At 40.7% G+C, this 26,545-nt stretch overlaps 2 protein-coding genes across 4 annotated transcripts in view; both read right to left on the bottom strand.

The window, feature by feature from the left end:
• Positions 1-13,149: 13,149 nt before the first annotated feature.
• On the bottom strand, positions 13,150-14,418 carry hmx3b (H6 family homeobox 3b). Its single transcript, XM_084670631.1, has 2 exons — positions 14,124-14,418; positions 13,150-13,748 (listed from the first exon to the last, which is right to left on the bottom strand). Exons 1-2 carry the CDS (start codon positions 14,407-14,409, stop codon positions 13,150-13,152), a joined length of 885 nt encoding a protein of 294 aa, XP_084526757.1. The 5' UTR covers positions 14,410-14,418.
• Positions 14,419-18,441: 4,023 nt separating this feature from the next.
• acadsb (acyl-CoA dehydrogenase short/branched chain) overlaps positions 18,442-26,545 on the bottom strand; it is a 38,792-nt gene continuing 30,688 nt past the window's right edge. For all 3 annotated transcript variants that reach the window (XM_084670790.1, XM_084670792.1, XM_084670791.1), the window contains 6 exons: positions 20,404-20,529; positions 20,224-20,316; positions 20,036-20,125; positions 19,814-19,951; positions 19,621-19,720; positions 18,442-19,281 (listed from right to left, as the gene is read on the bottom strand). In XM_084670790.1, coding sequence (XP_084526916.1) covers positions 19,205-19,281; positions 19,621-19,720; positions 19,814-19,951; positions 20,036-20,125; positions 20,224-20,316; positions 20,404-20,529 — 624 coding nt within the window. In that variant the 3' untranslated portion in view covers positions 18,442-19,204. The remainder of the gene's footprint in view (positions 19,282-19,620; positions 19,721-19,813; positions 19,952-20,035; positions 20,126-20,223; positions 20,317-20,403; positions 20,530-26,545) is intronic.

Genomic DNA, 26,545 nt, shown 5'->3' with positions numbered 1-26,545 from the left:
TTCACAATGTGTACTTCTTGTTTTGGCTACCCGCAATGCTTTGGGGTTATCTTGTTGTTATTATCAGTGACCTATGCACTTTGTAAAGCTCTCTCTTGGAAGTCGCTTTGGATAAAAGCGTCTGCTAAATGAATAAATGTAAATGTAAATATCAGTGTCCATTCAGAAACCTGATGGCCCTTGGGTAGAAACTGTTGTCCAATCTGCGTGTGCACGACCGGATGCTGCGGTAACACCTGCCAGAGGGCAACGGGTAAAGAGACTGAAGGATGGGTGGGAACAGTCTCTAAGAATCCTGCCGGCTTTCCTTAGGCAACGTGTGTGGTAGGTGTCTTGTAGGGCTGGGAGCTTCCTGCCGATGATGAACTCAGCAGAACGGACCACACTTCGTAGGGCCTTGCGGTCCCTGTCTGTGCAGCTCCCATACCACACAGTAATACAACCAGTCAGAATGCTCTCTATAGTGCATCTGTAAAAGTTAATGAGGATGACTGAGTCCATACCAAACTTCTTCAGTCTCCTCAGGAAGAAGAGGCGCTCACGGGCCGATTTGACCACCTTGTCCTTGTGAACAGACCAGGGGTCTCATTTATAAAGCTTGCGTACGCACAAAACGGGACTGAAAATGTGCGTACGCCACTTTGCACGCAAAGGTTGTGATTTATAAAAAACAAACTTGATGGGAGATTGTGCGGTCCTCCACGCAAACTCTGACCCTCCCGTAGGCCTACGCACATTTTGAAAACAGTTGGAATTGGCGACGCAGATGACCGTACTGTAGTCAGACTGCAGAAATTGAATGTGGGAAGAACATTACTCGTGATATTTATATATTTTGTTTTCCTCACACACGTTTTTTTCATTCAATTTCATGATTGTCATGAAGATTACATCCAGCAGTGTTATTTGCGCTTGTACTGAGTGATTCTTGTTCCATAAACACCTTGTACAATCCAACTCAAATTTTAAATAAAAATAAAAAATAAAAAGTTTTTGACATATGAGGATATTTGCACAGTATTGAATAAATATATTTAGTTATACACTAAATGTGTTCTGCAGTTATTTAAAGGTAGGATATGTGATGTTATCCTGTATTCTATGCAGTCGGGGAATCTCCCCCTCCTGAACTCCAGTAGTGGACAATCTGATGGTGAGGAAGCACTGAATTTTTATTTAAAAATTGAGTTGGATTGTACAAGGTGTTTATGGAACAAGAATCACTCAGTACAAGCGCAAATAACACTGCTGGATGTAATCTTCATGATAATCATGAAATTGAAGGAAAAAAAACGTGTGTGAGGAAAACAAAATATATAAATATTACGAGTAATGTTCTTCCCACATTCAATTTCTGCACTCTGACTACAGTACGGTCATCTGCGTCGCCAATTCCAACTGTTTCCAAAATGTGTGTAGGCCTACGGGAGGGTCAGAGTTTGCGTGGAGGACTGCACAATCTCCCGTCAAGTTTGTTTTTTATAAATCACAACCTTTGCGTGCAAAGTGGCGTACGCACATTTTCAGCCCCGTTTTGTGCGTACGCAAGCTTTATAAATGAGACCCCAGGTGAAGTCCTTGCTGATGTTCACCCCGAGGAACTTGATGCAGCTGACCTTCTCCACTTCAGATCCATTGATGAGTAGGGGTGCACGCTCCTCCTCCTGCCGCCTCCTATAGTCCACAATCATCTCCTTGGTCTTGCTGATGTTGAGAGAGAGGTTATTGTCCTGACACCATGATGTCAGGGTGCCAACCTCCTCTCTGTAGGCTGACTCATCACTGTCAGAGATGAGGCCCAAGATGGTTGTGTTGTCAGCAAACTTAACAAGGAGGTTGGAGCTGTGCTTTGCCGCACAGTCGTGAGTGAACGAGAACAGGAGAGGGCTGAGCACACAGCCCTGGGGGTACCTGTGTTGGTGATCAGTACAGATGAGGTGCAGTCACCGATTCTCACCACCTGTGCCCTCCCCGTCAGGAAGTGGAAGATCCACTTGCAGAGGGAGGTGCTTAGTCCCAGGTCCACAAGCTTGGAGACCAGTCTGGAGGGGATGATGGTGTTGAATGCTGAGGTGTAGTCAATGAACAGCATCCTCACATACGAATTCCCCTTGTCCAGGTGGGAGAGACCGGTGTGCATAGTCAGAGTGATGGCATAGTCTGTAGACCTTTTGGACCGGTATGCAAACTGCATAGGGTCCAGGGTGGGGGGCAGCAAGGAGCAGATGAATGATTTGACTAGCCGCTCGAAGCACTTCATGATGACAGAGGTCAGTGCTATCGGGCAATAGTAATTCAAACATGTGTCCTTGGTGTTCTTGGGCACAAGGATAATGGTGGTCCTCTTGAAGCAGGTGGGGAGTAGGGAGAGGTTGAAGATGTCACTGAAGACCCCTGCCAGCTGGTCAGCGCAGCCCCTGAGGGCCCTTCCTGAAATGCCGTCTGGGCCAGGTGCCTTGCGAGGGTTGATCTTCTTAAAGCACAGCCTCACCTTGGCTACAGTTAGTGTAGGCACACCACTGGCTTGGCCTTCAGGTAGCTCCACTGCAGGGGGGTCACTGTCCCTTTCAAAGCGAGCGTAGAAGGAATTCAGCTTGTCTGGCAGTAGGACAGAGGACTGGGTCTCATTGTAGCCTTTCCCTTTGTAGTTAGTAATGGCTTTAAGTCCACTCCACATGCGCCTGGGGTCAGAGCCATGGTAGCTGGACTCCACCTTGGTCCTGTAAGCCCTTTTCGCTGCTTTGATGGCCTTCAGAAGGTCGTATCTGGCCTTCCTGTACTCATCAGGGTTCCCAGAGTTAAAGGCGACAGTGCGGGCTCTCAGCTTGGCCCGGACCGCGGCATCAACCCAGGGCTTCTGATTTAGGAAAGACCGGACAACCTTCTTGGGGACAATGTCATCAATGCAGTGTTGGATGTAGCTGGAAACAGTGTCTGTGTATTCGTTAATGTCCCCATCTACTGCCTCCTTGAACATCCTCCTTGAGCCAGTCAGTGGTTTCAAAGCAGTCCTGGATGGTCGCCACACTCTCGTCACTCCATAGGTGAACTGACCTCTCAACCGGTCTGACCTGTTTAAGCTTTTGTTCATATGCAGGGCGGAGAAGAATGGAGGTGATAGATATATGGCCGATAGCCTACCTTGTTAGTGACAATCTTCATATTGATTTGGGGACAGTGACATGGCTGGTTAGCTAGCTAGTCTTCTTGTACATATTGTCAAATTATATTTACAATTTGTCCACCGTACACAATGTTATTGCGTATGAATCTTGCTAGCATAACTTAGCTTTCTGGCTAATATAGCTCAGTCCTTCGCTGCGAGTAAACGTAAATGGGCGGGGCCCCGTATTGGGAAGGCAATAACATTGTGTACGGTTGACAAGCAGAACATTTTATTTGACAATTTTTGTCTAGCTAGCTAACTAGCCATGTCATTGTCCCCAAATCAATGTCAAGATTTTAACGAACAGTATATCAACCATACAGTAGCCTACGGCCGCAGCATGTGTAGCAAGTTGAATAGCAAATGGATGTGAGATTATCTCATTAAAGTTGACATATTCACCAAACAGTAGGCCTAATTATAATTTGACAGTATATTTAACAAAAAGACTAGCCAGCTATCCAGCCATGTCATTGTCCCCAAATCAAATCAAGATTTTTACGAACGAAATAATTGACATGTCCTGTTGGCCACAGCCTGAAGTAGATTAGCGAGGTGATTAGAGAATTGGATGTGAGATGAGTGGTTAAATGACACTGACACAGTAAATTCAGAAAAGTAACATTTTCCAAATAGGTTAAGAAATATTGAAGTCACTCATTGTTGTGATTACATAGCTTGTTAAAGTATTTCAAAATTGTAAACGGGGGCTTTGACTGTTGTTATAGTTAGTTATTTCAGACACTTTGTACAAGCTCATACTATGTAGCCAGCACAATCATTTAGAACAGTGAAAAGACAGTTTTGCTGGAACTACTCAGTAGGTGTCCACCCCTGCAGCCAATAAGAATCGAGTATTCACCCAGACCATGGTATAATGACTTAAAATATTTGTAATTGAATCGTTCATTCAGGAGATTCGTTCAAAAATGCAGATTCATCCATGAAACAAATAAAGTATTTGAGTGAGTAATTGAACCATTCATTCAAACCAAGTTTTTATTTTACCTTTCAGATAAATTAAACATTTTAAATAGACGTCAGCAATTAGGCTAACATAAATTATGTTATTTTGTTCAGTTGTTTATTCAGAATCGTGATTGCTATTTTATTCTCAATTTATCCAGAATCGTGTAGCTCTAATACATTAGCTTGTGTATATATCATTTTGTTCTATTTAAAGTCATGTATAGAAGGTAGGGCCTGAAAATTATTCAAGCCCAGTGGCCCCGACCGCCCTAAGTCCAGCCCTGATCGAGACAAGACCTGTGAGGGGTAGAGACCGAGTCAAGACTAACAGTGCGTGTCCACTACACCGGAGCGGAGCGTCGGCTACCAATCCATTTTCAATGAAACCGGGCGTTGACGCTGGTGTAGGGCATTGTGGGAAGGCGAGCGTTGCAAGTTGCATTTTCTCAACTTTATGTAAATGAGGAGCGTGAAAACGCCAGCGTAGGCCAATCGGGTTGGTTTCTTGTTTCTTGTGACGTAGCAACTAGCAACTGTTCGTCATGGTAAACATTTCTAGGTTTGACAAGAAGATGGAAGAACAACTCATTGTATGTGTGTCTACGCACTCAGTCTTGTTTTATACGCCTCTGTAAGATTAAAGAGACGTTAACAAAAAATGTATACCTGGCGCAGGGTTGCCGAGATTGTCAGTGTCCCTGGTGTGTTAAATTCAGTCTCGTCACTTTAGCTAGCTACAGTACGTAACCTAGCTCTAACTTTCTTCTGTGCAAGCTGCATACTGTACTAGTTTAGCTATAGGAAGTCTAGTTTACCCGGCACACGACACGATTGACATTCAACGTTGAAATGCTGGTTGGCAGTCACTCGCTAGCCATACAGTAAATGTGTAGTGGCCATAACCTAGCGAATGTTACTGGAACAATGTTTGAAGTGCTGCACTGTAGCCTATAGCCTACTAGTTGACAAGATCATGCAACATCTAGTCAGCGTATCTGATTCCATGCATCATCCAGTGTAAAAGCTGTATTTTGATTGAGACAGGAGCACTTATATTTATATCAATAATGATCGATATTGTAAGTACATGAACCCAAGTCTGCACACTTGTCCATGACACCGTTTTACAAAAACTACAACAGTGACCTTAGAGAACTACAAATCTGTATTAACTTTTCTAACACCCCCCCGAGCGTGGAGCACTGTGGGAAGGCAAGCGGTGCAGAGCGTTAAAAAATGCTGTAGTGGACACGCACGGTAAGGCAGAACAATACTGAGTCAAGACCAAGACCAAGGCAGAAACCGAATCAAAACCACTCAAAATACACAAGCAGTTGGGTTTGACTAGGTCAGGGGTAGGCAACCCTGGTCCTAGAGAGCCGCTGTCCTGCATGTTTTAGATGTTTCCCTGCTCCAGCACACCTGATTCAAATGAATGGGTCGTCGTTATCAAGCTCTGTGGAAACCAGGTAATGACCATTCATGTGAATCAGGTGTGCTGGAGCAGGGAAACATCTACATGCAGGACAACGGCTCTCTAGGACCAGGGTTGCCTACCCCTGGACTTGGTAATACGTTAGGGTGCTTTCACACCTATTAGTCCGTTTGCTTGGTCCAAATCAGTGGATGAGTTGCTACTTTGTTGCATTTTTCATTAGGTCCGGTTAGTGTTCACACGGTCCAACGTCTGAAAAAAAAAACAATGACACGCGGTCATACAGGTTGTTAATCTATTGGACAGAAAATGTGTGAGGGAAAATCACTTCCTTGTCAGTCACGAACAACAATGGACAGCAGCGGATTGCGACTGGAATTCTATCTTTAATTGTTATGAAGTTGGGTCTGGAGGGTCTCGTATTGGGAAACAACTACAGAAAGCCAGAATCTGGGCGTACCAATGAAATTGCCAGGGCGGGCTTTATACGATGATGGACCAAGCCCCCACCCTTCGCCCCTCGGCTTGAAGCAACGGCCCCGGTGGATGTAGGTGGTATTGCATTACGGTTAGGTTTCCGACTCTTCCGGTCGTTTTTATTCTATTAACTCCAGTCAACATATAAAAAACTCAACATATACAAAACTATCTCCCCCAATAATTTGTGTTCGATTCTCGAACCTGGCTCATACTACTAGCTTTTTCATAGAATAATTTATCCCGATTTTTGCTAAGTTTGAGACCAATCCGAAATGTGTAAACTAGCACCCCATTTATTTGCCTACGTCAATAAAAGTTGCCTGCAAATGTGCTTGCGGATACTAACAGGGCACGAGCACAATAGTTCACATTGGCTGATAGCCGATTTACATGGAGCTGAATGAGCCATAGATTTACATTTACATTTAGTCATTTAGCAGACGCTCTTATCCAGAGCGACTTACAGTAAGTACAGGGACAGTCCCCCTGAGGCAAGTAGGGTGAAGTGCCTTGCCCAAGGACACAACGTCATGTGGCACAGCCGGAAATCAAACTGGCGACCTTCTGATTACTAGCCCGACTCCCTCACCGTTCAGCCACCTGACTCCCACTTCCAGATTTATATTGAATGAGCACAGGGAGAACTGGCTTGAGTTGCCTGCCCTGTTGCAGCAAGTTAAGCAAATGTCACACATACATGACATGTTGTTAATATAGTTTATTCCTGATATTTTAAAACAGATTTGATTTTTCGTAAAAACGTTCATGACATGATGGCAAATATAATATGTTAAGCGCGAGCATAGATTGTTGACGTCTATCTGGAGCAAAGACGAAGATTAATACTTTAACCGGTAACCACAATAGGAAATTATATAGGCCTATATTTAAATAATATTAGTCTTGCCTTCAGAAGCTTTTGTTAAACACACCCATTATTCTTTTGTTGATCGTGTCATCAAGCCAGACTGCTTTTGTGGGACAATGAAGGTCCTCGGTGACTAAATGTTTCACCCCCACTTACATCTGATGGAAACGTCGTGTAGCCTATATGGTTCTTCGAATATTCCCCTTTCAAAGGCAAATGTCCAATAAAGTATATTTTAGACACAATTCTCAAGCTTTTATTTATTACATTATTACCAAGTCTTGTTAAGTCTTGTCAAGAGGAATTTGCAGATTTTAGTGCTGATCTTGTGACATATACTGATAATGTCTTAATTATGGGTGATTTTAACATCCATGTGGATGACCCAAAAGATCCTCTAAGTAAGGCCTTTACTGCTCTATTGGATTCCACAGGTCTCACTCAGGTGGTTTCTAAACCTACCCATCTTCACTCGCATACATTGGATTTAGTTCTCACACGGGGAATCAAGATTAGTGACATAATTGTCCACCCCCACAATCCTATATTATCAGACCACTGCCTGGTTACCTTTAAAATGGATCTCTGCCAGAGCCTTGGAGGCACCCAGAATATTTCTACTAGCCGCTGCATAACCCCAAACACAGCTATGGAACTGGCTAATATTCTACCTGCTGCACTAGAAGCACTGGACGTCCCAAATAAATCATTAAATGCTAAAACAAGGGATCTGAATTTGGTTCTTCAGTTATCCCTAGATTCTGTTGCCCCACTCAAACCAAGGAAAAGAAAATACAAGAAAATGGCTCCATGGTATTCAGAGGAAAGCCGCACTCTCAAGAGGTCCACTCGAAAACTAAGGCAAAAGTGGCGTTCCACTAAATTGGAGGTTTTCCGCCTGGCCTGGAAGGACAGCCAAATGAAGTACAAGCAAGTCCTCATCAGGTCCAGATCAGAATATTTCTCTAAAATGATTAGTAAGAACAAACACAACACAAAGTTCCCATTTGATACTGTTGCAAAACTCACCAAGAAAAGTACACTCTGTGTTAGTTCAGATCTCTCTCCCAATGATTTCTTAGATTTCTTTGACCAAAAAATCTATGCAATAAGGGACAAACTACAGACTAGTCCTGGAGGAGTGGCCATCAACACTGAATTTGACTCTATACCCAGCATGCTGCATGTTGAGGCTCTTACTCACTTTAACCCTATTTCTATGGAAGCGTTCATCGAGCTGGTAGATTCCTCGAAACCCATCAGCTGCCTTCTTGATCCCCTTCCTGCCAAACTTTGTAGGGAACTTCTCCCTAATATTGGACCTCCCATGCTTAGTATTATTAATGAATCTATTGTAACTGGACAAGTCCCTGACAATTTCAAACAAGCTATTATTAAGCCCCTTCTTAAAAAACCAAACCTGGATCCAGGTTGTATTAGCAACTACAGGCCAATTTCAAATTTGCCATTTCTCTCCAAAATTTTAGAAAAAGCTGTGGCACAACAGCTAACTGAGCACCTCTCCTCAAATCAGCTTTATGAACCTCTCCAGTCTGAATTTCGTCTTCACCACAGCACTGAAACTGCATTAGCTAAGGTAGTCAATGATCTATTATTAGCCTCTGACGCGGGCTCTATCTCTGTTCTGGTTCTTCTAGACCTTAGTGCAGCATTTGACACTGTGGATCATGAGATTCTCCTGGAGCGTATGGAGAACTATGTTGGGAGCTGATTTCAAAGTTTTACTACTAACTTACAAATCTCTACATGGATTGGCACCACTGTACCTCTCCGGTCTCCTTGCACCCTATTGCCCCGCAAGGACTCTAAGATCTCAAGATGCCGGCTATCTGGTAATACCCCAAATTAAGAAAAAAACTGCTGGAGGTAGGGCGTTCTCATATAGAGCACCTCTTCTCTGGAACAAATTACCTGTCTCAATTAGGGAGGCTGATACTGTTTCGACATTTAAAACTAGATTAAAAACGTTCTTGTTTAGTCAATCCTATGATTGTTAAATGTGTGTGCTTTCTATGTAAACCTGGGGTGTGCGTTTGCCTATGTGTGTATCACATGTAACTTTTAAATTGTAATTTTAGCTTATGTTCACACTGCCCATTTAAATGTTACAAATAAAGTAAACCTGTTATTGTATATTGTTACTGTAATAGTTCCGTTGCTGTATATTTTTATTGTTATAGTTTACTAGTTGGAGACAACGGGGGGCTGGTTGTTTTCATCCTTATTCGTATAAATATAACCTATTTTAGAGTTGTTTCCCCCGGAACAGATTTCATGTTCCAACCAAGGGGGGCTGTCGCTGTCTTGGTGTGTGTGGCTGCATCAAATACCCTCTTAGCTTTGTTAAATTGCTGCACTAGTCCACACTTGACCGGTGGGGATCTCATTCTATTACGACTGAAACTGTTAGCTGCTCCTGGCATTCTCTAATCCCTGTTCTCCTCTCTGTCCCCCCCCCCCCCACATCCCCTGTGGGGTGGGGGGTCTGAGCTGTCAGGACCTGCCTGGTCGTCGGTCTACCAACGCTGGACCAGGTCGTCAACCGGAAACCAGCCTCCATGACGGCCAACAGCGAGTTTCCAGGTCCCATCCAACGTCTATAAAGCTGAACAATGGATTTTTGGTGTTTCAAAACCCATTGACACTGTATGACTATGTTTAGCTTGTGTTCTGCTCCTCTCTCTTACCAACCGTCTCTGGAGGAGGGGATCCCTCTCTGAATTGCTCCTCCCAAGGTTTCTTCAATTTTTTCTCCCGTTTAGAGTTTTTCTGGGAGTTTTTCATTGTCTTCCTTGAGGGATTAGGTTGGTTGAGGGGCAGTTCTATGGGCGTATGTGAAGCCCTCTGTGACATGCTTGCGTGTAAAAAGGGCTATACAAATAATTTTGATTTGATTTGATCTTGTTAGATCACGTTATATCCATTAATAGGCGTTTGGTTAGGATGAACATATAAAACACATGGCCATATTTCTACACTGATGTTAAATTGAAGGCAGTGTGAAGAAAGTAAGCTATGCTAAGTCTGCATTATGGAAGATTTCGGTTACCAAAATAACTATAAAGCTTTCTTTGCCTGGCGAGAACAAAGACGGAGCTGTTCATGCTAACAGTTTATTTCATCCGATACAATGCGTTGGAAATCATACTTATATCACAAAGAAAAAAAGCAACCTATGTGATGAGTTCCATCTAGAATAGCCCTATATTTAGCCCTATAGCCTATTTCTAAAAAAACAAGTGAAAGGAATACTATACAGTGACAGAATAAATTTATGTTAAGTTTGCATCATGTGTCTGATTCTTATCGGACTTGTATCCCATTCTGCCACTGCAATGCCTTAGCTCACACGCTCGTAACCACATCAATCTATGCTCGCGACTGGTTGTCGCAAAGTATGACGTGTACAGCTAGTTGCAAGCGTGCACGAGGTCTCGGAGCTAGGGGAAAAAAGAGCCACTGTTTAAAGCTAGACCGGAAGACACGGAAGTGGAAAGATGGCTGCGTCTAGTCTCGCGCTCTCGCTTGCCTCACTGCGCCACTGAGCACTTTTCATAGAAATGAATGTGGACGCCATCTTGGAAGACAGAAGTAGCTGTCTCTAGGTATATTAACTCTATGTGATGGACCGATGAACAACAGTAACGTAATCACCCACGTCACAAAAGAGCGCTTAAGTTGAATTCGTTTTGAACAAACAACATATTACGTTGCTCTGATTGGTTGGAGGTCTATCCAATTGAGCGAAGAGGCATTTGTTCTCCAGGCTCGTTCGAAACACGCCCTTTAGTCAAAGCCCAACGGAGAGTTCTCAGACTCATATTCTGACTAGAATTATGAGTATGACAACGTCAGGCTAACAATGCACTACATTTTGGTTTGCTTCCTGGAATAGGTCAATATTAAGTCCAATTACGTTCAGACCTAAAGCAAACCGAACCATGGTTCACTTGGAACCGGACCGAGTCCCATCTTTTTAGGGGGATCATGGTTCGGTTGTTTGATCCCCACTGGAGTTCGAATGCGTGTTCTCACCTCTCCAAACAAACCGTACTTTCAGAGAAAACGGACCCTGGTCCGATTGAAATGGACCAAACATGTCAGGTGTGAAAGCACCCTTAGATTTGATCTGTAACTGTAGGCTTATTTGAACTAAAAATGTTCACTCTTAAAGTAGCTTAGTGCCGTTTTTCTTTTTCTTAGAAGCGCATTCTCACCCAAGTGAAGGAGCGCGGTACCGCAGCGTTTAACTAAATCTATGTAACATAACTTTACATTCATCATTGCTTTATATGGCCTGGTTTGTTATCACAAACGCAATCTTGCAAGCAACTGAAACTAACGACTGTCGCCCTGAAACATACTTGCTAAATATATTTTTGTAATGGGGGAATAGATTTCTGAAGAGTTTTGGTACAGAGCATTGCAAACGTTAGGTACCTAGCTTTGCTAGCGTAGGCTAAACCTTTTTTAATGTTTTCTCTCTAAATGCCGGTAAAGGTTTGTTGTATGCCTAGTGCCAGCCGTCTCAGAGAGCGTCTCTTTGTAAAATGTACGCAAACTGTGTGTTTTCTTTTGGACGTTATTGTAGCCTTTGTGGTTCAAGTAACCAAATCTAATTATAGCTGATTTGGCCAACATTTTCAGACAGACACTGTTTCGCCTATGTTCTTCATTTACTTTAGGGGGGCGAGGCGGGGCGATGGGTAACTTCTAATTAAAAAAGAGTTAAGTTATTGGTTGCATTTGAATCGTGACATTTTACATCCAATAACAGTTATGATATTAACAAATACATTAAACAATGCACAGGCAGTTTAGTGATATTTCCGCAGTTGTGGTCTTGACCGGTCTTAAAATAAAATCCCGAGTCTCTTTGTCCGAGTCCGAGACAAGAGTATCCAACTACAACAATGGGCCATACAGCAGACTATGCATCAGAGGACAGTGCGCAAGGTTTGTCATATTCCATCATCTGATTTCATAATCATTATTCGCATATTTTTCTAAATAAAAGGTCCAAGTCAAGCTTTAGCCCATAGCACACTCTTCAGCCAATTTACTTGACGTCCCCATGTTTTGTAAAAAGCCAAGACTTTTACACATGGGCCAAGCTAAAGAGCCCCGGCAGTTTCGAAACAAATTCCCTAGTTGCTTGGTTTCAATTCATTTTGCTTTGTGGCTGAAATAACATCTCCAGCCATGCCTACATTAGCTTTATCTATATTTATATGTTTTCATTATGTTCCCAACGACTGTCCAATACATGTAATGTGTTCCGTATTTGCCAACATTTTACTCTTGATAAGATTTGGGGACCAACACAGATATCAGTAAACGTTTTGTATCAAGACTCAGAAGAAAAAGTACTGGCCCAAAATGCAAATTATATAAAAAATCTGTACTGAAAGAAATGAAAGCTGATGTTTTTATTTTTATTTGCTGTCTAATTCTTATCACATTAATCATGTTGTTGTTCCATGAAGAGTATTAGCTTAACTTAGCTTCTTAATATCTTGACATATCTTGATATACATAACCACCATTTCCACAACCTTTTATTTGCCCTTGGTCCAAACCTCAAATATTTCAAAAGTTTTACATCCATTATTTTATATTATAATAAAGGTAAACTTGTATTAGGCTAGGTTATACTCAATAGTACCTTTAATTTCGAATTTATTTCCGCGATGTTCTTACAACAGGCAATAAAACAGGCTTTTGCTGATTCATAAATATTCATAAATTCTGAATATTTCGAGGCTTCAAAATAGGCTGCGTAGTCTATTTTCTTCAGTAGAATGCCGGCTTTTAAAACGTTATAATGTACAGATGATTGTCCTCACTGTTTCCGAGCAAGCTATAGAACAGAAGAATAGTGCATATACCAACATTGTACAATAGGGAATTAAATATTATGACCACAGACCCAACCACTTACCTTCACATTAGCTTAGTTAGTTAAGAAATACAAATTACAAATGCATTTTGAAGGGGACCAAAATGAAAATGTTCAAACTTTATAGCTAGCGTTGTTGGCTGTAGGACATATAACAGAATGTTATCACTAACAATAATAATTACAATAGGCTAGATAAACAGCACACTATAGCCCACAATTACACTGTCCAAAACAAACCGTTTTTACACCATTCCAAACACAATAGGCTATATGCATAGCCTAATACAAATAAAACAGTAATGGAGTCTCTAAACTGGTCTCAGTAAAGGAACGGATGTCACTACTGGATAAGAGTAGAACATGGGATGAGGAAATGTTAGAAGCGACTGTCTTGCAGGTGAATTACCAGCAGGGCCAGTCTCAGAGCATATGTTTTCATGGTACAGTATGGGCACACGCATAATCCTTTGAGCACCTGCATGACTCAAATTGGCTGCCTCCAACTCAGCAGCAAGCTGCCTTTTCCACTTATTTCTTCTGTTCTGGAACCAAATTTTCACCTGTGTCTCCGTCAGGTGCAAAGATGCCGCAAGCCCTGCCCTTTCGGAGCTGCTCAAGTAGCGCTTCATGTTGAATGTGGATTCCAGCTGGAAAACTTGACTCCTGGAAAATACTGTGCGCGTTTTCTTTTTGCGACACGGGTTTTTATCTACATGATCATCCATTCTCCTCCAGTCACCCCCCACGTCGTCTCTCTTCTGTTCCTCCACATCACTTTCCTCCAATACAATGTCATCAGCGCTTTTGTCGTCATCCTCTTTGAGATCAACTTGGGATTTTTGAACCAGCTGCGGAGAACCTCCATCTAAGCCCGGTGATTGATCTCGCACACTGGCTTTTTCAGAAGCTAAAAGGAAAAAGTATCACATAGGCCTATTTTTCACACTTCAAAAACTATTAATCAATTTAATTTCAGATCAAATACTAAAATCATTGAAGACATAGCATTTGGACAGCGTATTTGGCAATTTCCTTAAACACATCAGAAACCATTGACACTGTTATTGTCCTATCATAAGGTCAATAATATTGTTAGTTTAATTGGGTTTAAATGGTTTGTATTAAATTGTGACTGTTTGATTAAATCATAAATAATGTCATAAATAAAATCTGTCAGTTAGTCTGTTTGAAAACAAAATTATCTTTGTTAGCAAAACAATTTCACCTCGGGGGAACTCATTTTTTAGAACTGTAACTGTGACTAATGCATGCGATAGCCTACCTGCAGTGTGTACTATATGCCCAGATGTGCCCAATGAGTAAGGGTACCACCAGGTAGAAGTTCGTTCCAGATAATGCGCAGATAGTCCAAATCGCTGGGACGGTAACTCAAAACGTGGAAAAGGTAAATCACCGATCCGGGACAGAGAAAAGCCCCCTTCAAATCTTTCTGAGGCCAGAAAGGTATTTCGTTTTAAGGGCTTGTTGTCACAGTTCAGAAGGTTCCTTATGGAGAATGGGGAATCTTTAGCCGATTGACTGGTCTTTTGAGTCTCTGACATTGCCATTAGATGTTTGCAAATAAAAAAACTTTAGAAGAAAAACATCAGACGATGTTAACGTATAGGCTATCCCAAATTTATGTTCGCTTTGGTCAATGTGTTAAGTGCATCCAGGCTATGTCACTAGTGATTCAAAGCTTACTGCGTCAGTATTGCGATGAATACTAACGATGAAATAACAATGTCATCCAAGTTAAATGCGCACAGTCCTCAGCGACTAAACGTACAATGGTAAATGAAATTTGAGGAAATAGAGTGAGGGGATAGGCAGGAACATGTGAAAAAAGTCAACCCGTCTTGCTGCATAGCATAGCGCACGCGTGGGTCGTCCAATTTGACTGAGCAAGCACGTTTTTCCGTGCAGTTTTAGTTAACAAGAGATGTTAACAAGAGATGCATCTCTGGTTAACATGTTTAACATGGCCACGAGACCTCTTATTAGGCTATGTTATTAGGCTAAGACCAGGTAGGCAAGCTTCGGACGAGATACATTATTGCTTGTAGGCCTATGATCAATTGGACAGACTGCATTGTATTAGATCAACCATTTAAATATTCCAGAACATTCTATGTAGGCCTATTAGGATCGAACGTATCCTATAGCCTATAGGCTAGGCCTACACACAATTTGTACAAAGCTTTTTATGAAAGGATACCAGTGTGCTATAGCTAACCAGTTCCATGTTGTTTGTATTATTTTAAGTTCATGTTAATGCAGTAGGCTAATAGCAAAAATGAATTATAATTTATTTTCAAACATATCTGAAAAACAGTAATGACCACAGCAAAGTGAGAAATAAAATGGATTTTTAATTTTTTTTTTTATTCCGAAGACCCTATCCATCATTGGTCCAGTCTGTTGACATACACTATTGTTGTTGTATTGTTCTTTAGCCTCGGCATTCGTTAGCACAGTGTGCATGGTAGGCTAAGCCATCGGACGACTCGGTATTTCAAAGTCACTTATCGATCACCTAATCTCTAATGCATCCTTTGTCCACCATAGTTTACAATTACTGAATAGGCTATCTTCACAAGCAATAGCCTAAGCCTAAATGAAGGTTTACGATAACGATACGATAACGACATACTTCACGTTTAATTGTAGGCCTATATAAAAATAACTAGCCTATTATAAAAGCAAATTTATAAGCATTTCATTTGCATTTGGATTTCGTTAGCCTTCAATTCAAACGTGAAAGTGTTCTGCATGCCAGTCAAACATATAGGCCATTAGTTCTTTATTCTATTTTTCAATTAAGAATTACCTGCAGGCTAATTTAGACATGAAGAAAATGTAACCTCCAGGAAGTGATAAAACAGGACAATGTTGGCCTGTTACAAATTGTTAAAATGTTAAAATTCAACAGCATTCAAAGGAGACCTACTTCTGCAACAAATTATGCAGCCTGTGCTTGTTAAACTTCACAATTTGGCAATCTTCACAATCTCTCTTGTACAAAAAAAATGCAAACAGCACAAACATCAGCTACATTAAGATTTTTATTTAACTCAGTCTTTAATTCTGCAAGGTGGATACTCTCCAATGAAGTACATTCCTGAATGCTATATGGTCCATTATCTATTACCTCTTAAAAAGTAAAAGGATAAACGCCATATCATATACTTTGTTTCTCTGTTTGGATACACACAGGACATGCAGTGTTAATTTACAGTATGTTGGATACCATGTTGTGACAAATGTTATTATTGATAAGTCCGTCCAAAATAGTTTCTTGTACATAAGAAATAGTAGCAATACCAATGTATACAAATAACTGGTCTGAGGGAATAGTATTAATCAATCCAATCGGAAACCTTATCAATCTTATTTTCCTAGCAAATTTAATGAAAGTTAATTATTTAAAACCAGCTGCCTTGGTCCAGGGACCCGAGCATAATTAAACTGAATAAAACCATTATCACTGTCCATTGCCACAGACATCGGTCTCCTTTGATGGACAAAAGGGAGTTTCTGGTCCCTTCCTGTCCATCCATATACCTGGCTGTCTTGAGATGCTGTGCCGATCACACACACCCAGCCCTGTGGCTACCACTGCTTAAACTGACATTCGCCAACTCTGACCTGAGTTGAACTTTCGATTTCTGTGTTTCAACATCCATTGGCACTTTTATTTCTACTCTACTACTAGTTTCTTTAATTTATTCTCAAATTAGTTTTTACTTGTCTTCCTTGAGGGTTTAGTTTGGTTGAGGGGCATTTCTACGGGCGTATGTGAAGCCCTCTGTGACATTTTATGACATTTATGACATTTTATTTGGTCAGAAAATTGGTGAAAAGGGTTTTGTAATTGACTGCTCTTCAATCTGGTGGCTTTACAATTTTCTGAGTCCTCAAGTGTTCATGAAAGCATGCACAAGGCTGCCATCTAGTGCAGAGGACCAGCAAGTGGGGCTGCAAAGTTGGCTGGTTTAGCATTAATCAAAGACCATGCAACACTCATTATAATTTTATGGGTTTATTTGAGTTCTTTTATCACGCACAAGCAAGACTAAGGATTCCAGATGAATTATCATATTTATGAACCTTGTAGTGGTTAGTGTGTGTGTGTGTTCTTCTCTGTAGGAAACAAAAGGAATAGGAATACTGGACACAAACTAACATTGGAAAAAGTGCCAAAGCTCACTGGATATTGGTGGTTTTTAAAGGAACAAAAGCAATGCACCTGAAGGATCTATACATCTTTAAATGAAACAAGGTGCCAAACATATTTAAGCAAAACCAAACAATTCACAAACAATATAGTTACTTTCACTTTGTTTTACACACACAAATACTGGAAGAAGCCACCCCATATTCCCAACACTATATTAAATTAGATATATATTACAGGGAAAGAAGTAGGGTTGCAAAAATGTCCCTTATATTGGGCTTAATTTATTTGTCCCATTTGTGACATCGCTTGCCCTGATTATTGACTGCTATATGCTGATCTAACCACTGACTGATACAACAGCAACAGTAGCAGTGCTGATCAGAACACTTGAGAATGATCACAGACACCTGTCATCATCCAATCACTAACCTTGCTCTTGCGCATCAGTATAGGTTAATTAAATGCAATGATTCCCCAATAAGCTATCATTATGAGAAATGGCTTAAAAACGATACACTGTATATTCACACAAAAAAATACCTGTGCTGCTGCGGCAGGCCACCTTTAGTCCCGAATTTCATAGTGACAAAGTTGGCAACCTTAGAAAGAAGTATTGTCTTAATAGCTCTTGTTGGTTAGTTGTAACTGACTTAAACTATTGTACTTGCTGTGTAATACAATTTTGTTGCTTGCTTTTTTCCACAGGTACACCCAGGGCCGGCCCAAGCCTTTATGGGGCCTTAAGCAGAATTTATTTGGGGGCCCCTCATTTATTCGATTGAACTTCAATTTATTACACATTGTTCATTTGTGGTGCGCCGTTTATTCGAGGGCAGCGTTTATTTGAGGGAAACGTTTAATCGAAGAAATACGGTATTATAGGCTAGCTGCGCAAGCATGCTAACGTGTTAGTTCGCTACTTTAAATGTTCTTAGTTTGAACAGTACGGTCTTTTAAATCACTGATTTGGAAACGAGCAAATGTCAATGTTACATGCTAGCTATATCTCATCTGCTTTTTATTAACGCTGATTCATATCCCTTGACTATTCAGATCTACACAGTGCCACTCGAATTCTTCCATAGCACTGTTTAATTGTATCTTGTTTAACTACATGCTCTTATGGTTCTTCCCTTTGGGACTTATTTAGTTTTTCACAATGTATGCTCATGTTTTGGTTACCTGCAATGTTTGGGGCTATCTCGTTGTTATGATCAGTGACCCATACACTTTTGCAAAGCTCTCTTTTGGAAGTCGCTTTGGATAAAAGCGTCTGCTAAATGCATAAATGTAATGTAAATGTAATAGGTGAGTAAGTGAGATAATTGATCATTTGGGCCAGTTGGTGATCATGTGTTGAGGGAGTGTGAAGAAAAGTACTGCACACTGTAGTTTTTGGAACAAACACATTGAATAGAAATATTTTTTATGCAACATTTATTGACACTGCTGAATCTACATATCTTAATGGCAGTCCATATGGGAATTACCATACATACATAAAAAAAAAAAATCACAGCCCACTTTTTAGGAAAGCAAACAATATAATAGAAAACAAAACAAAAAGCCATAAAACAGGTCTTTAGTGCATGCCTCTCATGAGAAATTCATTTTGTTCAGTCTTAAAAGCCCGAAGTAACTATGGTGTGATAAAGGCACAGTTTTTTAAACAAGTATCTGAATCAACTATAACTAGCTTATACTGCAAAACAGGATCAAGTCATAATAATGAGAATCTGCGTCAAGAGTTTCAAAGTTTCAAAATATTAAATTACCTTTGTGCTATTATTCACCAGAAACACATATGCTCCAAAAGGGAACGGTAGACAGAACAACAGGGAAAACACAACAGAAGGGAAAATACAGAGACATTTATACGGTGCAATGTGCATTTTTGTTGGGATCCCAGCAAATTATTCTGGGATGAAGAAAAACCTAACAACACCTTACCAACACCAGAACTAGACTGCCTGGCAAATGTAACCTGATAATCCATAGTGGATGGGAATCGCAAACATTCATTTAATGTACATAGCATACAACAAACATAAGGATGATCCATTGTGTTTTATTAAAAAACCTGATGCTTTTTAAACCTCTAAACCCTCTACAGTCTTTAGATAAAAGCAAGGAGTGTCACAAAAAGAAGTGGCTAGCCTCTATTCGAACCTTCCTGGGTCTGTTTAGTTATCATACTCTTTGTCAATGAATTTGGCCATGGTGGTGAGTTGGATGTTGGTCGTGCCCTCATAAATGGTTCCTATACATTGAAAACCAGAAAGGAAAACAATGTTAATTAGGAAAACTCCCAAGGAGAAGGAAGTTGTGTGAAATTGACTAAATATAAAGAATCTTTCCATCCTGAGTGATCCTTTCCCAATTTTTATGACAATTTCCTTTATCTCTTAGCAACTGTCAAACTGAGAAAGTCCTGTGAGAAGGTCCGAAGGACAACCCTCTTCTTATGTTACTCTGGCACAGTCAGTCTGTAGTTGTGACTTTAATAAACCCAATTGCCTTCACACTGCAAGCATACATGTGAGCCATATCCTTTGGACTGGTCATGAGTGACAAATCTGAATCATAAATGGCTACTCACCTATTTTACAATCTCTGTAGTATTTTTCCACAGGGTAGTCTTTGGTGAAGCCCACCCCTCCCATCCACTCAATGCTTTTGGATGTAGTCAAAGTTGCAAGCTAATTGTAGGCACAAAACAGAATGATAAATGGCATAAATATTACACAAAGTGTGTTTAACCATCAATATCAAGTTACATTTTACGAGGTCACCTCTGCAGTGAAGTATTTGGCCATGCAGGCCTCCTTGATGAAAGGTCTTTCAGCCTCCTTCAAGCGAGCAGCATTATAGGTCAGCAGCCTTGCAGCTTCGATCTGAGTGGCCACATGGGCTATCTGATGCTGCATTCCCTGAAACACATCAAGAGTGAGAAACATTATCCATTAGCATAACTGGATTACTGTGCGTTACCATACAAATTCAATAACTTTTACCTGGAAGTCAAAAATCCGTTTGCCAAACTGCACCCTCTGCCTGGTGTATGGCACAGCCTGATCAAAGCAGCCCTGTGCCAGGCCCAACATCTGGCATGACACATGCAACGAGAAGTACACTGCATTTAGATATTGCTTCAATAATGTGGCTGAACAAGTAGAGAGGGGGCACTCTTTTGCTCGCATACCTGAGCAGCAATTCCAATCCGGCCTTCGTTCAACATGCCAATGGCGTATTTGTACCCATGACCGATCTCCCCCAAAATGTTCTTCTCTGGAACCTATGGCACATAGACTCAGGTTGGTGTCATTATGTCATGTTTCAACAACAACGAAGTCCTATTGAAAGGAAATTTATCTGATATGACCTTGAGGTTGTCAAAGTTAAGAGGGCAGGTGGAGGAGGCTCGCAGGCCCAGCTTATTTTCCTTCTTGCCGATGTGAAGCCCCTCAGTGTCTTTGTCTACGATGAAACAGGTAATGCCTTTGTAGCCCTGCAAAAACAGGAAGAGTATGCCTTGAACTAAGTGTAGCCTACATCCTGATATGTGGTCTTTGTGCTCCTGGAATGTTGGAATGATTATCACCCCATAATAGGATAAAATAATTTGTGAGTGAATAGCAGTGTTGTAGTCAAGACCACTTAACCCGAGACCAAGTCATGACCAAGACCAAAGTGTATCGAGACAAAACCAAGACTTTGAGGGGTCGAGACCAAGAAACAAAAACAAAAAGTTTTATATTTTAATTAAATGTAATATTTTGCTTTCAGGCCCAACACCAGCCCACTTTTTTTTGTATACCAAAAGGCTAATATTTTAATTAAATGTAATATTTTGCTTGCAAATAGGTTGACAACGCTACAACGATATTAGCTTACTTTGCTAATGCTAATCATTAGGCCTATATCTCTCAATACCAGTTGCCCAGTGTTTGTCCTCTTGATAATAAATCGGTAGGCTTAGTAGCCTACATTTGGTAGCATCCTCCTCCAATGCCTTTATTTTTTTCAAACTGGCTTTTTCAGCCCCTCTTGGTTTACTCCCATCCATCCTCATGACGCGTATCGTTACGGTAGGGCTGCCCGGCCCAGCTATCAGTAGCCTATCTGAGAGAACTTTTTGGAAAACACGGACTATGCAACCAACGCTATTTGGGAGGGGAGAACTCCCTCACATGGTACAATCCATGCAGAGGCTGCGGTGTCAGAATGCGGAACGTGTGTAGCCTACTTAAAGAAAAGACAGACGAAGGCCGTGTTCACACTTGATGTCTTTTTTTTATTAGAAAAACGCGCTGCCTTCAGCACCTTTTGAGCGCCTTTTGCCTTTCAGAAAAGCGCTGGCGACGTCAAGCATCTTTCTGACAAGAATTCTGTAACCTTAAGGGGAATCATACATTCTAGCGATACATTATTATCAGAGCTTGCCGTAATGCAGTATCTCTGGCCATACAATGTGTATGACGTCATTGACATTTTAAAAGGCTTTGTAGAACAAAAAGCGAGAAAAATCTAAAACCCAGCAGTGTGTATTGCCTTCCTTTTCAAATTCAACATTCAAATTACTAGACAAAGAATTATATCTTGAGAAAAGTTGAGGGGTATAGCTCCATAGACCCGAGAGTGGCAGCAGAGAATGTCTAATATGGGGAGAACTGCCACTCTCGGGAAACTTACGGGTTCTGAACTGGTTACAGTTCCACTCTAGTTCCATATGAGGGCACTAACGAGCGAGTGCAGAATTAATGGAGGTCTACGGAGCTATACCCCTCAAAATCAATTTTTCTCAGGATATAATTTTTCGTCTAGTAATTTGAATTCAAAATTAGAAAGGGGAGGCAAAAAAAAATACACACTGCTGAGTGTTGGATTTTTTTTTTGAATCGCCTTTCTGTTCTAAAAAGTCTTTTAAAATGTCAATGACGTCACACACATTGTACAACCAGAGCAACTTTACGGCAAGTTCTTGTCTGTTCCTTTTTTCTCTCGAGGCATCGACAACACAGCTGACAGGTTAGGCTCTCCCTGTCAATACACATGCAAGAAAGAGTTTTGGCTTGCTAATGTTGTTGCTAATGTTGCTAATGCTCTGACATTCTGATTTTGCTTCGGATGCCATCAAGCGGGATCTCTGGTCGTAGTCAGTCCTTCTCTAACCAATCAGCATTCATTTGCAGAATGCTAGCGTGTTATGGGGAACAACGACTCATCCTGTAAGAAATCGAAAGGACATAAGTATCTGTTCATTCAACTTTCTACCTATAATCCATGTTGAACATGCCAAAACTACAATAAAATCTGAGATTTCTCAACAACAATCAGGCGAAAGAGACAAATTTAGCCGTTTAGCTCCATAGACTCCCATTCGGCATGCACTCGCTCGCGATCACCCCCAGTGGAACTCTGGTGGAACTGCAACCAAATTCGGTACGATGGGGCATAATAGGGAGTGGACAGGCTCTCCTTAAACAGGCTCTGGTGGCAGTTCTCCCCATATTATACATTCTCTGAGATTGCCCACTCTGGGCCTGCCTTACACTGAACTTGACATGTACGCATCCTTTGATTGGATAAGCACTCATGAGAGCCAGAAAGAGGGCAATCCGTTAGCGAGAGTTAGGCTACTAAAAATAAAAAAATAAATTTGGATCATCTGCAATATATAATGTAAATAACGTGGTGCATAACACGTTCAATTGTCTCACTGTTGCATATTCTCAGAAACAAATGCAAATAATCTGTTTACTTTGATTTTCAATGAATAGTTTGTTTCGTTATCGTCTCGTTGGTGACATATGAAACGGCGACAATGGGCAGTTTATTGGACAAACTTGTTTAAGCTCACATAACGTACTTCTGGCGGACTTTGGTGGACAAACTTTGTTGACATCTCTTAAAATCGCCTTTTATTTTTGAGTTTTGACAGTATCCGTGATCTTAGTTTCCCACTCTTGATTGTGAATGCAAGCTTATTGATTCTAAATGCAGACCCAAATTAAGTGTTGCTCGACTAGCCTATATTGAGGTGATGTAATGTGAAAGTGTGATTCTGTATGGATTCTCGAGCCGTAGTGTCATATTGATGTAAATTATGAGGTGTATTAAGTACGTCACTGAAGGCCTAGGTGTGAAATGCACGGCCTGCCACTGGTTTGACTAGATAATAAATAACTGTATTATAACTAAAAATTAGCACTCTTAATTCTGTGTGCTTATGGCCAGGCAAACCCCCCCCCCCCAAAAAAATCTTCTTTTTGTTAGAGGCGCATTAGTACTCGGTCTCTGCTTTCAAATCTCTCTCTCATCCAAGTGAAGGAGCGCGGTACCGTGGCGTTTAACTTAACATTATGAAGTCAGGAGAGGTATGCAGCTTACATGAGTTAACGTTGATGTAACATAACTTTATAGTCATCATTACATTGCTTTATGTGTCCTGGCTCGTTATCACAAACAAAATCGGGCAAGCAATTGAAACTAACGCCCGTCGCTCTGAAACATAGGCTACAGTATACAGTATAATACTAGCTAAATATCTTTGTGTAATGGGGAAGGAGATTTCTGAAGAGTTTTGGTACAGAGGCACATTGCAAACGTTGGGTAGCTTGCTTTGCTAGCGTCACTTACGCCTAGCTTACTTTTCATGTTTTCTTTCTAAATGCCAATAGAAGTTTGATGTAGGCCTAGTGCCAGCATCTCAGTGAGTGTCTCTTTGCAGACAAACTGTGTTTGGATTTTATTGTAAATTCTTTGTGGTTCAGGAAACCAGATCTAATTATAACTGATTTGGCCAACAACTTTAATTGTTTTGAAAACTTATGCAGGAGCAGAAAAATCGGTGAAGTAAATAGACAAGGTTATGTTTTGCTTAGAAATGGTGCCAGGAGATCCGGGAAACAGAATTAGTTACGGCCTGACTGACCAGAACTGAGATATTTGAAATATATCTGTTTGGTGGTTGTCAAATACCTAACCAAATGGAAAGATTATTGCTGATTTGGGAATGCCAGTACAATAAAATATAATGAGTCCAAAGCCCCATTGTGAAGGCTACAGGTAAAAGATTGAACCAGTCCGAGAGACTGAGGTACGATTAGTTGAACCAGTCCGAGAGTTAGCATGAGCGACATTGCAAGAACTTACAGACAGGATCAACAGCGATGGCAGTGGGTATGGGCTAGTAAAGCAATTGCAGCTTGACATTTGAGAGCCAGAATAAGTAACGACGCATGTGCAGACATAAATTGAGAAATGGACGAATTTAGAGCAATTTTGACATACTAATTTGGTTACTTTTGAAAGATGTTATGTGATGAGTATTTGGATACATTTGCTAACAAGGTTTTTGTTTGTTTGAGTATACTTTACATGAGTTACAGAAATACTGAGGAGAGATGGAGAAAGGTGTGGGCTAAAATAGAGTCCTGTTATGTTAAGATTTTACAATGGTGAATTCCCAGAGGGTCTAGTTCTGCATTATTGGGGTGTGCTTGCCTTCAGCGAGCACAAACCATTGTTACCTCACATATATATTTATTTATCTATTTATTTATTATTTTTGTCCCCCTAAGGATCAGTCAATATTTGGACTACATAGACAACGCCTGTGTCAAAATGTTCGTCTTGGTCTCGATTGCGTTGCTTGTATTGGGATTTACGTTCCGTTGCACAGTTTAGGAGGTTACAACGTTTTTGTGGCGACAAAGTGCCTTTTGTCGACGAAGGGTAACCTCTGCTAGCTACGTCACCACGTCAACACACGTTAGCAACGACGCTTGGATACAACATGATAGAGACTTTCTAGCTCGCAAATTGGAGCTTGGATTACGAGTGAAAAATACCACCCCCAAAAAATCACAACCATTTGGCTTTGTAGAGAAAGCTTTTTCGAGTGGAACTGCAATCTCGAAATTTTGATTTAGGTCGTGAAAGTCTTTGAAATTTGAGCGAGTGCTGGTCGCCTGTGAGACCGCCTAGTCTTTTAGGCGGCAGCCATGCTAGAAAGCGTCATAGTAGTATTTTTGTAGCTAATTTTATAGTTCAATTTTACACGAAAAAACTGAAAGAGGGAAATGTTATGACGAGTTGACTATTGTGAAAACAGCTAGGTGGTGAGATTTTATTGTAGGTTGCTGTAAAAACTTTGATTTGTTTGCTACGTGAGAGCCCCGTCAGCCTCCATTGACGATTGCGGCAGCAACAACAGTGTTGTCAACGAGTGTTGTCAACGGTGTTGTCGATCTGCGACTGGTGAGTATTTTCTTAATTTCGTACCAGGGTCAATTCTACATCCAAACGGACAGCAGAGTTTTAAAGATATGGCGATTGCAAAGACAGCCAGTGGGTCAGCATATTTTTGTTATTTGTGTAAAACTGGAATTTGAGTGAGACCGCGTCTTGTTTTGACGTTAGCCTCAGAGTCACAGACTCGGCTCGCCCACTGGCAGTGTGTAGTAGTAGGCTACAGTACTGTCTTCAATGCCACAGCTATGGCTTAACTTTATTATGTGTTATTACACGGCTGTTCTTAATGCTGTAGAATGCTCCATTCACTTGAATGGGGCTTCCCAACGTTCTGCGGTGAACAATTTTCTGATATTTGACCGTTGCTATGCATATTTGACCGCTGTCAAGGGAAGTGGCCTTTTTGCCTAGGATTCACGTCTTTCGTAGCACTCCGCAAGTAGTCCGGTAACTTTTCAACCCCAGCGTACTCTGTTGCTTACTGACTTCAGCTGATTTGAAGCCTAAATAATGTTCAAAGTCTATGAAGTTCAACGTCTTTGGCGAACTATTTCTCTGCTGATCAACAATACGAATGGTAACAAATACATTGTAAAAAGACACACTGTGTTAAGTTATTTTTGTTGGCAAGTAGCCGTGTAATAAGCGGGATAATGTATAGAACGCCGGTAATTATCGGGGAAATAAGCCCCTTCACGTCGGGTCTACTATACATTATCCCTTACAAAAGAAATGTTCTGATTTCTAATAACCACGTGCACATCAAATATCCATTGACATGGAATCAATTAATGGCATTTTTCCAGTTTAAGTTATTTTGAAGCTATGTTTTTCACAAATGTTGTTTTATTTTGATTTAAGGAAGATATGTGAAGAGATTATTGGTTTAAAACACTTTTTTTTTTTTTTAGAGTTTTGATAAAGGTATTAGATGCGATTTGGTAAAAAATGAGACAAAATAACTAAAATGTACTTTTATTTGGGTTTGATTGTTTCTTTTATTTGGGTTTTGATTTCCATTTTGATTTAAAGTTTTGGTTGAGAGTTGTATCAGAGCCTGGCAATGTTTGGAATGAACAGTTAGGCTGTGATGAGGTTGTATTAATAAATGGTATTAATGTATAAAGAGGGTTATTATAACATTTGTTCTGAAATTATTTGGGAAGGACCATCAAGTCTATAGCCTATATAGAAAATATAGTTGGTAAATGTTAGCTTGGTTAATGGCTACATTGAGAACATTATGTGGTCTAGATATTTTCATTTAA

This window comes from Hypomesus nipponensis, chromosome 13 (assembly GCF_054491055.1).
Source record: "Hypomesus nipponensis isolate SF chromosome 13, ASM5449105v1, whole genome shotgun sequence".
Taxonomy (NCBI): Eukaryota; Metazoa; Chordata; class Actinopteri; order Osmeriformes; family Osmeridae; genus Hypomesus; species Hypomesus nipponensis.
Note: the sequence above shows the minus strand (reverse complement) of the source record. Positions and strands in the feature narration are given on the sequence as shown.